The 13,151-nt window shown below is 46.3% G+C and overlaps 1 protein-coding gene across 1 annotated transcript in view; it reads right to left on the minus strand.

The window, feature by feature from the left end:
- Window positions 1-10,911, minus strand: part of PIP4K2A (phosphatidylinositol-5-phosphate 4-kinase type 2 alpha) — a 179,261-nt gene extending 168,350 nt beyond the window's left edge. The window contains exon 1 of the mRNA XM_054503573.2: window positions 10,509-10,911. Within this exon, the coding sequence (XP_054359548.1) occupies window positions 10,509-10,652 (144 nt within the window). The 5' untranslated portion in view covers window positions 10,653-10,911. The remainder of the gene's footprint in view (window positions 1-10,508) is intronic.
- Between the last annotated feature and the right edge of the window lie 2,240 nt (window positions 10,912-13,151).

Here is a 13,151-nt window from a genome sequence, read left to right on the forward strand (position 1 = left end):
ATTCTAAATGCAATGTAAGCCTTTGGAAGGTTTAACTGAGGACATGACATGAAATCATCTACAGTTAAGCAAGATTCCTCTGCCACTGCTGCAGAGAAGGCGGACTGAAACAGGGCAAAACTGAACACCAGGAGACCAAACAGGAGGCTACCACAGTGTTCCTGAGAAAGAAGATTCAAATAGAAAGAAGCATGTGGATTCCGGACTCAAAAATTGGATGTGGAGAAGGAGTAGGGAGAAAAAGCATAATCAAGGTTGGTCCCTACGTTTAAGCTTGAGCACCTGGGTCTATGGTGGTCCATTTTCTGAGACCGGTAGAAGCCAGTTTTAAGTTATGACAGGGGATGGGGCAGAGTGCACGGAGGAAATCAAGAGGCCTGCTTGGGACATCTGAGATGTCTATTAGGTATTCATGTGAAGATACCTGGTAAGAAACTGCATATAGAGCCCAAGAGGAAAGTTAGAGCTGAAGTTAAAAATTTCTCAATCATCACTGTAAAATGGTATAAAAAGCCAAGAGACTAAATGAAATCATGTAGGTAAAGTAAATGTAATTGTAGGTGATCCTGGACACAGGCCTGGGGCATTCCAACATTTCCAGACTGAGCAAAAGACGAGGAGCCTGCGCCTAAGGAGTGGCTAGTGAAGCAGAAGGAAAACAAGAGACAAAAAAAAAAGGAGCCCCCTGCATTTGAAAACGTGAGCACTGCCAGTGATGCTGACTTGAGCAGTTTCCTAGGTGTGCTGGAGGTGAAAGCTAGATTGGGGTAAGTTAAGGAGATCATGGCAGGTAAGTTGAGGGTTGCGGGGTACGGTGTCTCTATAGAAATAGGAGACCTCAGCTTTAGACAAGGCCTTTCACTCCTGCTATGAAAAGGAACAGGGCAGGTGTGGTAGCTCACATGTGTAATCCCAGCACTTAGGGAGTCTGAAGCAGGACTGCTTGAGACCAGGAGTTTGAGGCAGCAGTGAGCCGTGATCGCACCATGCACTCCAGCCCAGGCCAGAAAGCAAGACATCTTAAAAAAAAAAAAAAAAAAAAAGGAACAGAAAACACGAGAAGACACTAAAATGAGAGACTAAGGGTGAAGGAGAGCTTCTGCTGTTACTGTAGTTTATTTTGCTTTCAAGACGGGAGGCCCCGGAATGGTGAGCCATGCCAGTGGAAGATACTGCAATGGTGGGAATCATCTATATCTGCACTGTTCAATCCAGTAACCACTAACCACATGTGGCTAGTGAGCACTTGATATGAGAACCTGAATTTTAAGTTTTATTAGCTGAAATTTAAGTTGCCATATGTAGCTAGCAGCTACAAAACCAGGCAGGGCAGCCCCTCCAGCATGTCTGCAGACTGACGGACCCAGCTGTCCAAAATTTAGATGGGATGGTGGGAAGAGCGGAAGCTGACGGCTTCTATTTGTTCAATGCTTTCTAAATGAAGTTATATGCTGAGGGGAGGATGGGGTGGGGGGAGTGGGGGACAGGACACTAGGTGAAGTTCAAGGAGAGGTGAAAAGGAAGAAATGACTTCAGAGAGTAGAGAACATATTAAAGGAGGCAGTAACACTTCCGGGTCGAGTGTCATTTGAGATTTGTGGCAAATTTTAAAGTAATCCTGGTCAGAACTGCTGGCTTTTCTCTGGCAAACATCAACCACTTGGCCCTTCAAAGGTGTCCTCAAACTACTCTTTCAAACATCTCCTGACATTCCCTTCATGTTCCTCTGTGGTTTTCAATTTTCTTGGCTGCAGGATCTTTTTTACCCCCTTTACATATTATATTCAGTACCCCAGTTAAAAAAAAAAAAAAAAAGGAGAGAGAGATGACAATGAGGACAAAAACAAGGCTGTTCTGGAGGAAACTGAGGTAGGACTAAATTCCCCCACCAGCTCGGCCCCCTCCCACCAGCCCCTGAGGCACATCTAAGGAACCTCAGGGCTTAAAACGAAAGATTTACCCTGATGGGTGTTTCTCAGACTCAAATATGCTGATGATCACCATGTCTTGTTAAAATGTACATTCTGCTCCAGCAGGTCTGCAGAGGCCCAAGCTCTGCATTTCTAACATGTTACTGGGTACTGCCACTGTGGCCACACCCAAAGCCAACTACTCACATTCTCCGCTCTGCTTGGTTTGGCCAGCTGTCGGACACCCGGCTGCATGTGCCTTTCCCCATTGTATTAGTCTGTTCTGATGCTGCTATGAAGAAATACCCAAGACTGGGTAATTTATAAAGGTAAGAGGTTTAACTGACTCAGTTCTGCAGGGCTGGGGAGACCTCAAGAAACTTACGATCACGGCAGAAGGGGAAGCAAACACATCCTTCTTCACATGGCAGCAGCAAGCAGAAGAATGAGCACCCAGCAAAAGGAGAAGCTCCTTATTTAAAATCATCAGGTTTCGTGAGAACTAACTCACTGTCATGAGAATACGATGGGGAAAACCGCCCCCATGATTCAATTATCTCCAGCGGATCCACCCACAACACCTGGGGATTATGGGTACAATTCAAGATTAGATTTGAGTGGGGACACAGCTGAACCATGTCACCCATCTTCTGCAGCTGGGAGATTCTATTTAATCCTCAAGGTCCTCCTCATTGTTACCTCCTCTCAAGGATTCTCCAAGTCCCCCAGGCAGAAGTAATCATGCTCCAGTCCTGGTTAGCACCTTGGCCGATCTCCTACCACTATATCCCCCTCTTGCTGTGCTCCAGCCATGCCAGCTTTCCTGCAGTTGCCATGACAGGCCAAGCAAACACCAGCCTCAGGGTCTTTGCACCAGCTGACCCCTCTGCCTAAAATGCTCTTCTCCCAAATTGCCTCATGTCTAAGCCCTTCGCCGACGTCATGCCTTTGCTCAATGTTCTGCACAGTCTATTTAATACCCTCCACCCCTAGCATTCTGGACACTGTAGTTATTTACACATATATTTATTTTACGTCTGTGTCTCCTGTAGTTATGCACAATTTGAGAGCAAGGTCCACAATATATTCATTTTGCATCTGAAGTATCTTGCAGTGTCTCCATATTTAAAGACAAGGTGAAATATCAAGTCAATAGCTGACATAACTTGCAACTAATGGATGTGAATTAGATTTCTGACACTTCAAAGAATCTAATCGCTAGCGGAAGTGTGAAAAATACAAGAAAGAACATAACAAAATAGATACAGAAAGTAAATCAAGGGCACAAGGGTAATTCTAAAATGATAATTCATAACTCAAAAACACACAAGGATGCCAAGTACAACGGTGATGTTCTACTACAAAACAGGATAAAGTAACCATTGATTTAGCATACAATCTGATAACGTGCTACCTCTTAGCATTTAAGATATTAAAAAAAAATAGGATAGGCATGGTGGCTCAAGCCTCTATTTCCAGCACTTTGGGAGGCCGAGGTGAGAGGATTGCTTGAGGTCAGAAGTTTGAGACCAGCCTGGCCAATATAGCAAGACCCTGTCTCTATTTTAAAGAATAGTAATAATGACAGCTAGCATATTAAGAACTTACCATGTGCCAGCAACTATTTAGGCATCTTACAAGTATGAACTGATTTAATCCATATAACGAACTTCCAAAGTAGGTACTATTATTACCTCCTTTTATAAACAAGGAACTGAGAGGCAAAATAACTTGTTCAAGGTCACATAGCCAACCGAACACGGACTCCAGAGCTCTTAATCACTGTGCCCAGGTAGCTGAAAAACTATAAAGATTTAGAATTGCGAGGCTTAGCTTTAGGCAAGTTACTGTTTTAAAACTCCCTACAACATTTTTCTTAAATAAATTATGTACTGGTTCTCTCCCTACATGCTCTGAACATTAACAATGATTTTCTTTCTATAAAGGGAAAAACCATTTTTCAAGTAGTTTTCTCTCATGTTAACAGCTAATACTCTGTCCATCCAAGAACAGCTCTCAAGACTAAGAAAATAAAAGAACTCAAAGAAATGAATGACTCCTGAGCTTGGGCCAGGCAGCACGGCTCAGTGGTTAAGGGTACAGCTGTGAATCCCAAGTACTAGGCACTGTGACCCAGGCGGGTAATCAATTCAGCCTATGCGTGCTCCCCCCCAAGAATTCTTCCTGGCTGCTGCGTGCTCTCCCCACTTTCTCACCCCACACTATCCCCATCTTATTCTTGCAAGGGTTCTTGATGGGGTTCCATGAACTCCCAAGTGGTCCATGGATAGAATTAGAGGGATCCTTGAACTTGCTAGGACATATCCTCTGTATTTTCATTTATTCCTTTAAAAGCCTCATTCTGAGGAGTCTATGGCCTTCACTGGACTGCCATAGGAGTCCCTAGTACAAAAAAGAAAAGAAATGAGGATAAAGGCAGACACAGGGAAATAAGCTAGGGGGTTTTAATATCAGTCTAGGAAAGAGGGAAACAAATCTGGTTAGGAATGACAGAAGTGAGAATGGAAACGAAGAGACGGATTCAAGGAAACTCCCCAGGTATTCCTAACAAAATGCATCCTTCACCTTCCTTCTACTTACCTTCCAAAAAAGAGGAATTGCCTCTACTTCCACTCATTCACTCCTTAAGTCTTTAAGCTTTCACACCCAGCCCCAATCAACCACTTTAGCACAAGCACAGCCATGACTTTCAAGCACTTGGGAACATCTAATTCTGCCGACCTGTTTTCTCCTCCTGTTTCTTCTTCCTCTGTCCTTCCCTCAAAGCCAAGTGTCGCCAGTGTCCCTGCTCCTCCAGTGGAGATCTGACTTACCGATTCTGTACGGGCAGGTCTCAATGGTCTATTCCAGCCCTAGTGGCTCCCGAGCTCCAATCACACCTTTCCAGCATCCTGCATGGTACTGTAACTGCAGGATCCACCCACCACCACCAACTGCAATTCTACATTCTTGAATCTAAATTGCTTGTGTCCCTTTCCAACCTACAATTTCTTCTCCCAAATTTTCTAATCTATCATGGGGCCACCATTCTTCTAAGGGCTCATCACATACAGTTGGGGCTGGGGGAGGAATCCTTAGTGGTAAAGTTCTTCCTTCTACTGCTATGTAGCCTGTGGACCTGCAGCATCAGTACCACCCGAGAGTATGATAAATGCACAGTCTCAGGCAGCACCCCCACCAGATCTGCTGAATTAGACACTGCATTTTAATTTGTATTGTTTCACATTTAGTGGGAGCCTCCATCTGTCACCCAAGCTAGAGTGCACTGTACAACCATGGCTCCCTGCAGCCTGGACCTCCTGGACTCAGATGATCCTCCCACCTCAGCCTCCTGAGTAGTTCAGGCTACAGGTGTGTGCCGCCATAACCATCTATGTTTTTACATTTTTTGTAGGGACAGGGTCTTGCTATGCTGCCCAGGCTGGTCTCAAAATCTTGGCCTCAAGCGATACTCCTGCCTCAGCCTCCCAATGCATGGTTAGGATTACATGCATGAGCCACCTGCCCAGCAGCAGAGCCTAATTTAGCAGACTTTTTTTTTTAAAAAGTCCCCAAGTGATTGATAAACACCTTAGATTTTGAGAAACAGGGATCTGGTTCTTTTAATATATCACCATCCAAACTGCATTTGAACTTTATTACTTTTAGGCATCATTTACTGAGTCCTTATGATGTGCTAATTACAGTGCTAGGCCTTAAATACACTATCTCATTTGACCCTCAACCCTGGGAAGTCATATCATTATCTCCATTTTAACAATGTGAAAACTGAGGCTCAAGTGACTAAATCACCTGCTCAAAGAGCCCATCAGTTCCAAAGTTAGCATTTGAACCTCATCTGTCCAACCACAAACCTTTTTTGCCAAATTGCACCAATTCCCTTCAATTCCAAAATTTGTATTTCGAAGGCTATGCTGGCAGAATTAATTGCTCTGGTTGACTGTATTTTCTAATCAACTTAAGGCAGATTTTGGTGGTTTACTATAATTCTTGCCGGCAACCTTTTTAAAGGCACAGCAGATCAGGATACCCTGGAAATAGAAATCACTGACCTGACATGGGGCATCATTCTGAGTACTGAAGTTTAGTAACTGTAAGTACTAAGTAACACTAAGTACTAAGTATAAATACTTAAAGTTCACTCTAAAGTATCTGACAAATGGAGAGGAAAATGTATTCTGTTCTCTGGTTATAATCCCAAGTTTTAAGGAGTATAAAATGACTTCCTTAATAAACTTTCTGTATGTCTGCTTGGTGTGTTTCTTTCCTCTGAAGATTAAAAAGAACAAAAAAATAGTTTGAGGAGACTAGTTCTTGAATGAATGGTAGCCAGGTTCCACTCAATAATTTCATCTAATGTCTAATTTTAATTTTAATGTAATTGCCTTATTATGTCCTATTCAGTCAAAAGTCATTTCACAGTCACTCACATCACTTTAAAACTTAGTTTCCTTATCTTCTTTCAGTGCCCAAATAAAAACCCATGAACCAAAAAAAAAAAAATAATTATGATGCATCCAATACGGTCTTTATCTATTCCAAAAACCAGAGCCTGTGGAGAATATAATCAAAGCTACTGATGCTCCACCAAGGGCGCCATGAATTCTCCAATCCACACACAACACAGCACACGGTGCTCATCAGGCTGGCCCTCACAGATTCCCATGGTAAAGACCCACGGATGTCCAGAACCATCCAGCTCTATTACTAGGACAGAGACCTGCCTGACACTGCCTGGCAGGCCCTTTCGCCTCTCTGGGGACTGTTCTTTCCCCAACGTCAACAGTCAAGCGCTGCCATGTTTTTATAACTGCTTAGTCCAAGTGACGGCCACAAATGACCAAGGCCAGACCAATCCCAAGTGGAATCCTTCCACGGTATTTTTATAACTGAATTAGAGACAGGAAACCCTTTTGGGGGAGCAGAAATGACAAAATATGAAATACAGGAACCGTTCATTCCCTGCTCTGTGAAGGAACCAGCCAGCTATGAAGGAGAACTGAGCCAAAGGGTACAGAAAAGTCCCAAGCACTCACACAGCCACACACTCAAGCACCCAGCTCTTCACATGGTTCCATTACCAGCCTTTCCTTCTACTGATAGGCCCCCCCAAACCCCTAAATACCTGACATTTTTGCCAAAGCTCATTTGAACTTCTACAGCTTTAAACCAAAAGCCTCTAACATCAATACTTAGCTACTTCTAAATGCTACATGTTTTAAACAAGTTTTATGTGCTTTAAGATTTTTCTATACAGATAATGTTTTCCTTTGGATATTTAAATAGGTTTTAAAATACTAATTTCTAAAAGGCTCACATTTCACTGTGGGTAAAAATCTTTTAGAGTATCTATTTAAAACAAGTCTTGGCTCATATCATTCAACATCCTCTCCACACTATTAAAATATCATCTTAAGACGCTTACTGTTTGATCATTTTTAGTTTAATTCTAAATGTAACAAGACAAAACTGCCTTAAGTCTTTTCCTTTATGTATTCAGTTATATTCTCTGCTTAAAATACTTAAAAATTGGCACCGATCCATTCATTGATGGGTATTTTAAGTTAGAAAGCAGTAACATATCAAATTAACCACACAATGGCAGGCTTACTCCCGACTATGACCATTACCCAAATCAAGATTTTCATTACCACCTCAATGGACTTGAACATTTCACCTTAATTGCAAGTTGTTATGTTTCAGTCAAATCGACTTTGGCTTAATAGACTGCAATGCAGTTCAGCTACATTCAATATAACAAACTCTTAGTTCACAGTCTCTTAAAATCACCATAGATTTCCTTCCCCTCTAGTCAAGGTCTTGAAAATTCCCTGAATGTTGCTGCATTTGGAAGGTTATAATAGTAAGACAACTTTTATATATAGTATTCTACAAATCCTAGTATAACACTGTGCACCTAGTAGACTGAAAAAAAAAAATCTTGAGTTAGACTTGGAAATCATCCAAACCACCTCAGTTCACAGGTGCAAACACTGATGCCAAAACCTGACCTTAACATGCCCAAGGTCAACAGTTAGAATTTAAGAAAAACTTAAAGCACAGATATAATGAGCGTTTTACCACAGTATGTGGAAGATGCTCATATACACCATGTTTGTTTGTTTTTAAGACTGCTGACATATTTATTCTCACATTATACTATAAACTTTGGTGCACAGAAGGTCATATAAAACATTTATCTAATATCAGACATTGCCACCTAAAATGAAATCAAACCAGAAATACATGGCATCTAAGTGTTTAGATTTCATGTTTATATTACACCTCCATTCTTTCTTCAAAAATAATATAGTAAAGAAAATAGACATTTTGAAAAAGAAGGCTGTGAAACAGACCTTTCTTATGTCAACTCAGAGCCCTCAAAATAAAGACATTTGGACAAAAATATTAGAGGTGTTTTAGCAATTCTTCCCATAGTAGCTGACACTGTATGTGCCCAATATAGATCTGTTGAATGAGTAACATGCTTACATTTATATGAAATGGAAACTTCACTCCTCTGGTTGTGGATACTTAGAATTGCCAACTTCTCTTGAGAGCAAAAGAAAATAACACCAAATGTACTATTTACAAGTCATACACTATGAAACACTTAAGTAGTTTCAAAATATTTCCAATTAGCAAGAAACTCTAAAACAAATGTAGCAATTCATAAATATAAGGTAGCAACGTAAGTGGTTACAGTAAAACATACACAATTACAAGATTTTTTAAGGCAAACTGGAATTCAGACGAGTTCCCAGAAAGCACACTCTTTTTCGGCAGCATATTGTTGACACTACCTTACTAAATTAAACCCCGAGACAGAAACACTCTCCTGACCAAAACACCAGAACTCCAAAGGAGATAAAAGCACCATAAATGAGTAAGCACTACGGTATTCATCCTTTTTTTAAATTGTAAGTTTCTATTCTAGTAATAAGGGACCCAACAACTACTAACATAAATAATAAAAGAGCTTAACAAAATTATACATAACTCTACATTGTAAACTTATTACTTAGGAAAAATTGCATTTCATTTTCCGTAATAAAACTTGAGAGAGGAGTTTTTGGTGCAGTAATGCATGCTCTTGTAACAACTTACATTCTCAAATAGCTAAAGAAGTTGTCAGGAAGTTAAAATGAACTTCAGTGAATCAGTCATTAAGCTGGATAAAAATAATCATTTCTCAACTTTTTCAAAAACACTCACTCCATGCAAACACGATCGATCCTGATACTGTTTCGCCCTTCCCCCTGCTCAGCTTGGGGAAGAAAAATACAAAAACGATGCTTTTAGGCATTTTAAACAACTTCACTACATTGAGAGAGTGTGTGTGTGTGTGTGTGTTTTCCAAAAAACCAGCATGGTTTTCTGTCATTTCCATTACGCTGAAAAGGACATACAGACATCCATCGAAATCAAAAGCAGGGAAAGAGGACTTACACTTTTCCCCAGATGCTAAGTGACTGCAGTGGCTAAGGTCATGGTCAAAATTCACAGCTCGTTTAAACTTTCCTGGCTGAGCCAACAGCTCCGATCATGCTTCCTGATCCTATCTAAGTGGATTAAAACTGCAGGAGTTTCTCGCTGTCAGATCAGCAGGAGGCTATTTCAGACCCTCGAACCGCAGTCCGCATAGCCCGCAGCGGCGCATCCTCCAACCCCCGACTGTGCGTGACGATAACCTTTCCACGCGTTCTTCTCCAGCCTTTCTCACACCCCCCACATCGGGTGCGACCAACTCGGGACCCCCTCTGCCCGCGCCCGCCGGGACCCCCGCCTGCTGTCCCGGTCCCGGCCGCCCTTCCGCAGTCGGTGACTTCTGCCTGACTCCCCAAAGTGGGGGGAGGCGACGAAGGAAGACTCCCCACCAAGGGCTCTCCGGCCCGCACAGCGGCAGGGCGATGCGGGAGAAGCGCAGGGATGCCGCCCGACGCCAGAGCCATATTTACATCGGCTGCTGCTTTGCCAAAAAGCCGACCTGTGCCCAGTAATATTGCCTTTAAAGGAAAAAGAAAGGACCTAAGCACTAAAGCTGCTGCCCCAAATCTGCTCGCGCTCCGGTATCCTCACCCCAGTGCCCCAGTGGGAGGCTCGCACGCGCCCAGCCCAGGACAGGTACACCTGCCCGCAAGCGGAAGACGCGGGCGCCGCGCGGCCCCCACACCCGGCAGCGGTCGCCGGGACCCGGCCCCCAGCAGCTCCCGCTGGGGCTGACAGCCGAGGCGCCGTGCCCCGCACAAACTTCCTACCTCCCAGGCTGCGGGGACCGACCCGCGGGCGGGCGGACGGGGGGCGGCACTGGCACCCACCGTGAGACTCACATGCACACGGGACCCCCGACCCGCACCCGGCCATAGATCTAAAGGGGACGCAAGCGGTGGTGCCTGGGCGGCCCGGAGGGCTGGGGGCACGCGCCGCGGGGCTGGGGACTTCGAGGCGGGCGAGCAGCCGGAGGGCCAGGGCTGGCTCCGGCTCCCCGCCCCGCAGCAGCTGCAGCCGGAGGAGGAGGGGAACGAGGAGGAAGAGGAGGAGGAGAAAGGGGACCGCGCGCCGCAGCCGAGCCCTTACCGAGTGGTTTACCCCCCACATCAGGACGCTGAGCAGCGGGTCGCTGGCCCGAAACAGCTTCACTTTCTGCGCTACGAAGTGCTTCTTCTTGGTCTTGGTCTTGCTCGCCAGGACTGAGGACCCTAGGTTGCCGGGGGTCGCCATGGCCGCCTCCTATGTCCCCTCCACCGCCGCGCTCCCGAGGCCGGGGACCCGCCCTCTCTACACCCCGGCCCGGGGAGGCAGCCGCATCCCCCCGGCGGCGGCCCCGGCGCGCCGCGCTCCGCTCCGCCCGCCGCCGCCGCCGCCCGCGCGCTCGGCCCCGCTCGGCTCGCTCCGCCCGCTCGGCCCGGCAGACTGCGCTCGGCTCGCGCCCCGGCCCGTATCCTGCGCCCGCCGCGGCTCCGCGCTCAGCCCGCGGCTGGACCCGGCGCGCGGCGAGCGGCTTCCGCGTTGGGCGCCGGCGTCATGACGCAGGGGGCGGGCGGGCAGGCGGGAGGCGGCTGCGGCGCCGCGGGCGGGGCACTGGGTGCGGGGCGCGGGGCGCGGCAGCCGGACCGTTAGGCTGCGCCTTCCCGCCCCGGCCCCGCTGCAGCCGGGCCGCCCCCTGTGCGCGGGCGATCTCCGCGCGTTCGCTCCCTGCCCGCGGAGGAGGCCGTGGGTTGCGAGCGGGGAGCCTGGGGACCCCGGTCAGGCGTCCCCTGCCGCTCCCCGAGGAGGGAGAGGACAGAGTGGGCAGAGTGAGGAGGTTGGGGAGAGGAGCCCCCAGGCGTCGATCAGGCGAAGGAGGGAGGCTCATGCGCTCACCCACGCCGCGAGTCAGGAGACCCAGCCAGGTGTGAAATGCTGCAGGGAAACTAGAGCTTCCCAGCACCGAGGGGAAGGACCCGGACACATTGCCGGGTCTGTCCCTGAAAGGAACTTAATACCTTTGTGCTGTTAACCGTCTGGCCTTTCAGACTCTCGATATGGGCCTCCTGGAGTCATTGAAGAGGGAGACTCCCACCTAATAGGCTGGGCTGTCACTGCCAACCCACTCCGTTCCCGGGACAGGAACCTGGGACCTTATCGAGAGCCCTTGGCTTAACCAGTAGAATCATGCCCCAAAGTGCACCTTCTTCCAATCTATCACTATGGTACTTGCCATCCCTGCCTCTTTTCCAGTGCACTCACCGTCCATGGAAATCTGTTCACCGTCTTCCTCCAGATACACCTAAAAGTAGCCCTTATTATGTTGAGAATACTTGGCCTACCTCAGGAAGCTGCCATTCCAAGTATGTCTAAAACCCTGCTGCCCCCATATCGTCCTTGCAGTCGTCATCCTGTGCCGGGATGACCCAGCTCACCAGTCCTAACGGAATAGGTTCCTGGAAACTGTCACCTTAAGCAAAACAACATATAACAAAACCAAATTTGCCATAGGCTGACATATAAAAAAAGAGTTAAGTTCCTACAGCATTATTTCCGGTTACAAAAACATCACCGAACTTCAAAGTAAAGACTCAAAACACTTCTAACATTAAACATTAAAATGAATGTGAGCTATACCTCTTTTTTATTTTTATTTTTTCCCTTGAGATAGGGTCTCACTGTGTCAACCAGGCTGGGGGAGCAGTGGTGCAATCACAGCTCACTGCAGGCTCTACTTCCCCAGACTCAGGTGATTCTCCCACGTCAGACTCCCCAGTAGTTGAGACTACAGGCGCACACCACCAAGCCTGGATAAACTTTTTGTATTTTTGGTAGAGATGGGTTTTCACCATGCTGGCTAGGTTGGTCTCGAACTCCTGGGCTTAGGGAATCTGCCCACCTCGGCCTCCTAAAGTGCTGGGAATACAGGCGCCAGCCACTGCACCCGGCCTACCTACATTTTTTAAAGATTGATAAAAACAAGATAATGGTTTGCCAAATTTCTGGTGATTCAGTGAGCGATGGTTGCTGTGGTGCTGGGTTAAATCAAGGAATAAGTGTTTGCAAAGCAAAAGTTGGCTGTGGGACCTGCTGCTACCATGAGATTCAAAAAACAATCACAAATATGGTAGCTGAGTGCGCTCCTATCTCATTTATTGTCGTGCATTTTTATGATTAATGTACACTTACATATTTTTATTTTACAGTCATTTGTTTCAGGATTTATTCATTTTTCCAACTCATTTATTCCAGTTCAAGGTCACAGATAGCGGGGGCCTATCCCAGCAGCTCAGCTTGGGCAAAAGGTGGGAACCATCCCTGGATAGGATGCCATTCTGTTGCAAGACGCACACACACACACACACACACACACACACACACACACACCCTACACTCACTTAAACTGGGACCATTTAGGAAGGGGGCAGTGATTCACGCCTATAGTCCCAGCACTTTGGGAGGCATGAGGCAGGTGGACTGCTTGAGCCCAGGAGTTGAAGACCAGCCTGAGCAATATGGTGAAACCCCATCTCTACCATAAATACAAAAATTAACCAGGCATGGTGGTACACACCTGTAGTCTCAGCTATTCTGGAGGCTGCGGTAGGCGGATTGCTTGAGCCCAGGAGTTGGAGGCTGCAGTGAGCTGTGATCATGCCACTACACTCTAGCTTGGGTGATATAGATGGAGACCTCGTCTCTTAAAAAAAAGAAAAAAAGAAAGAAAGAAAAGAAAAACTACTGGTATCATGT

The sequence above is a fragment of the Pongo pygmaeus genome, chromosome 8 (assembly GCF_028885625.2).
Source record: "Pongo pygmaeus isolate AG05252 chromosome 8, NHGRI_mPonPyg2-v2.0_pri, whole genome shotgun sequence".
Lineage (NCBI taxonomy): Eukaryota > Metazoa > Chordata > Mammalia > Primates > Hominidae > Pongo > Pongo pygmaeus.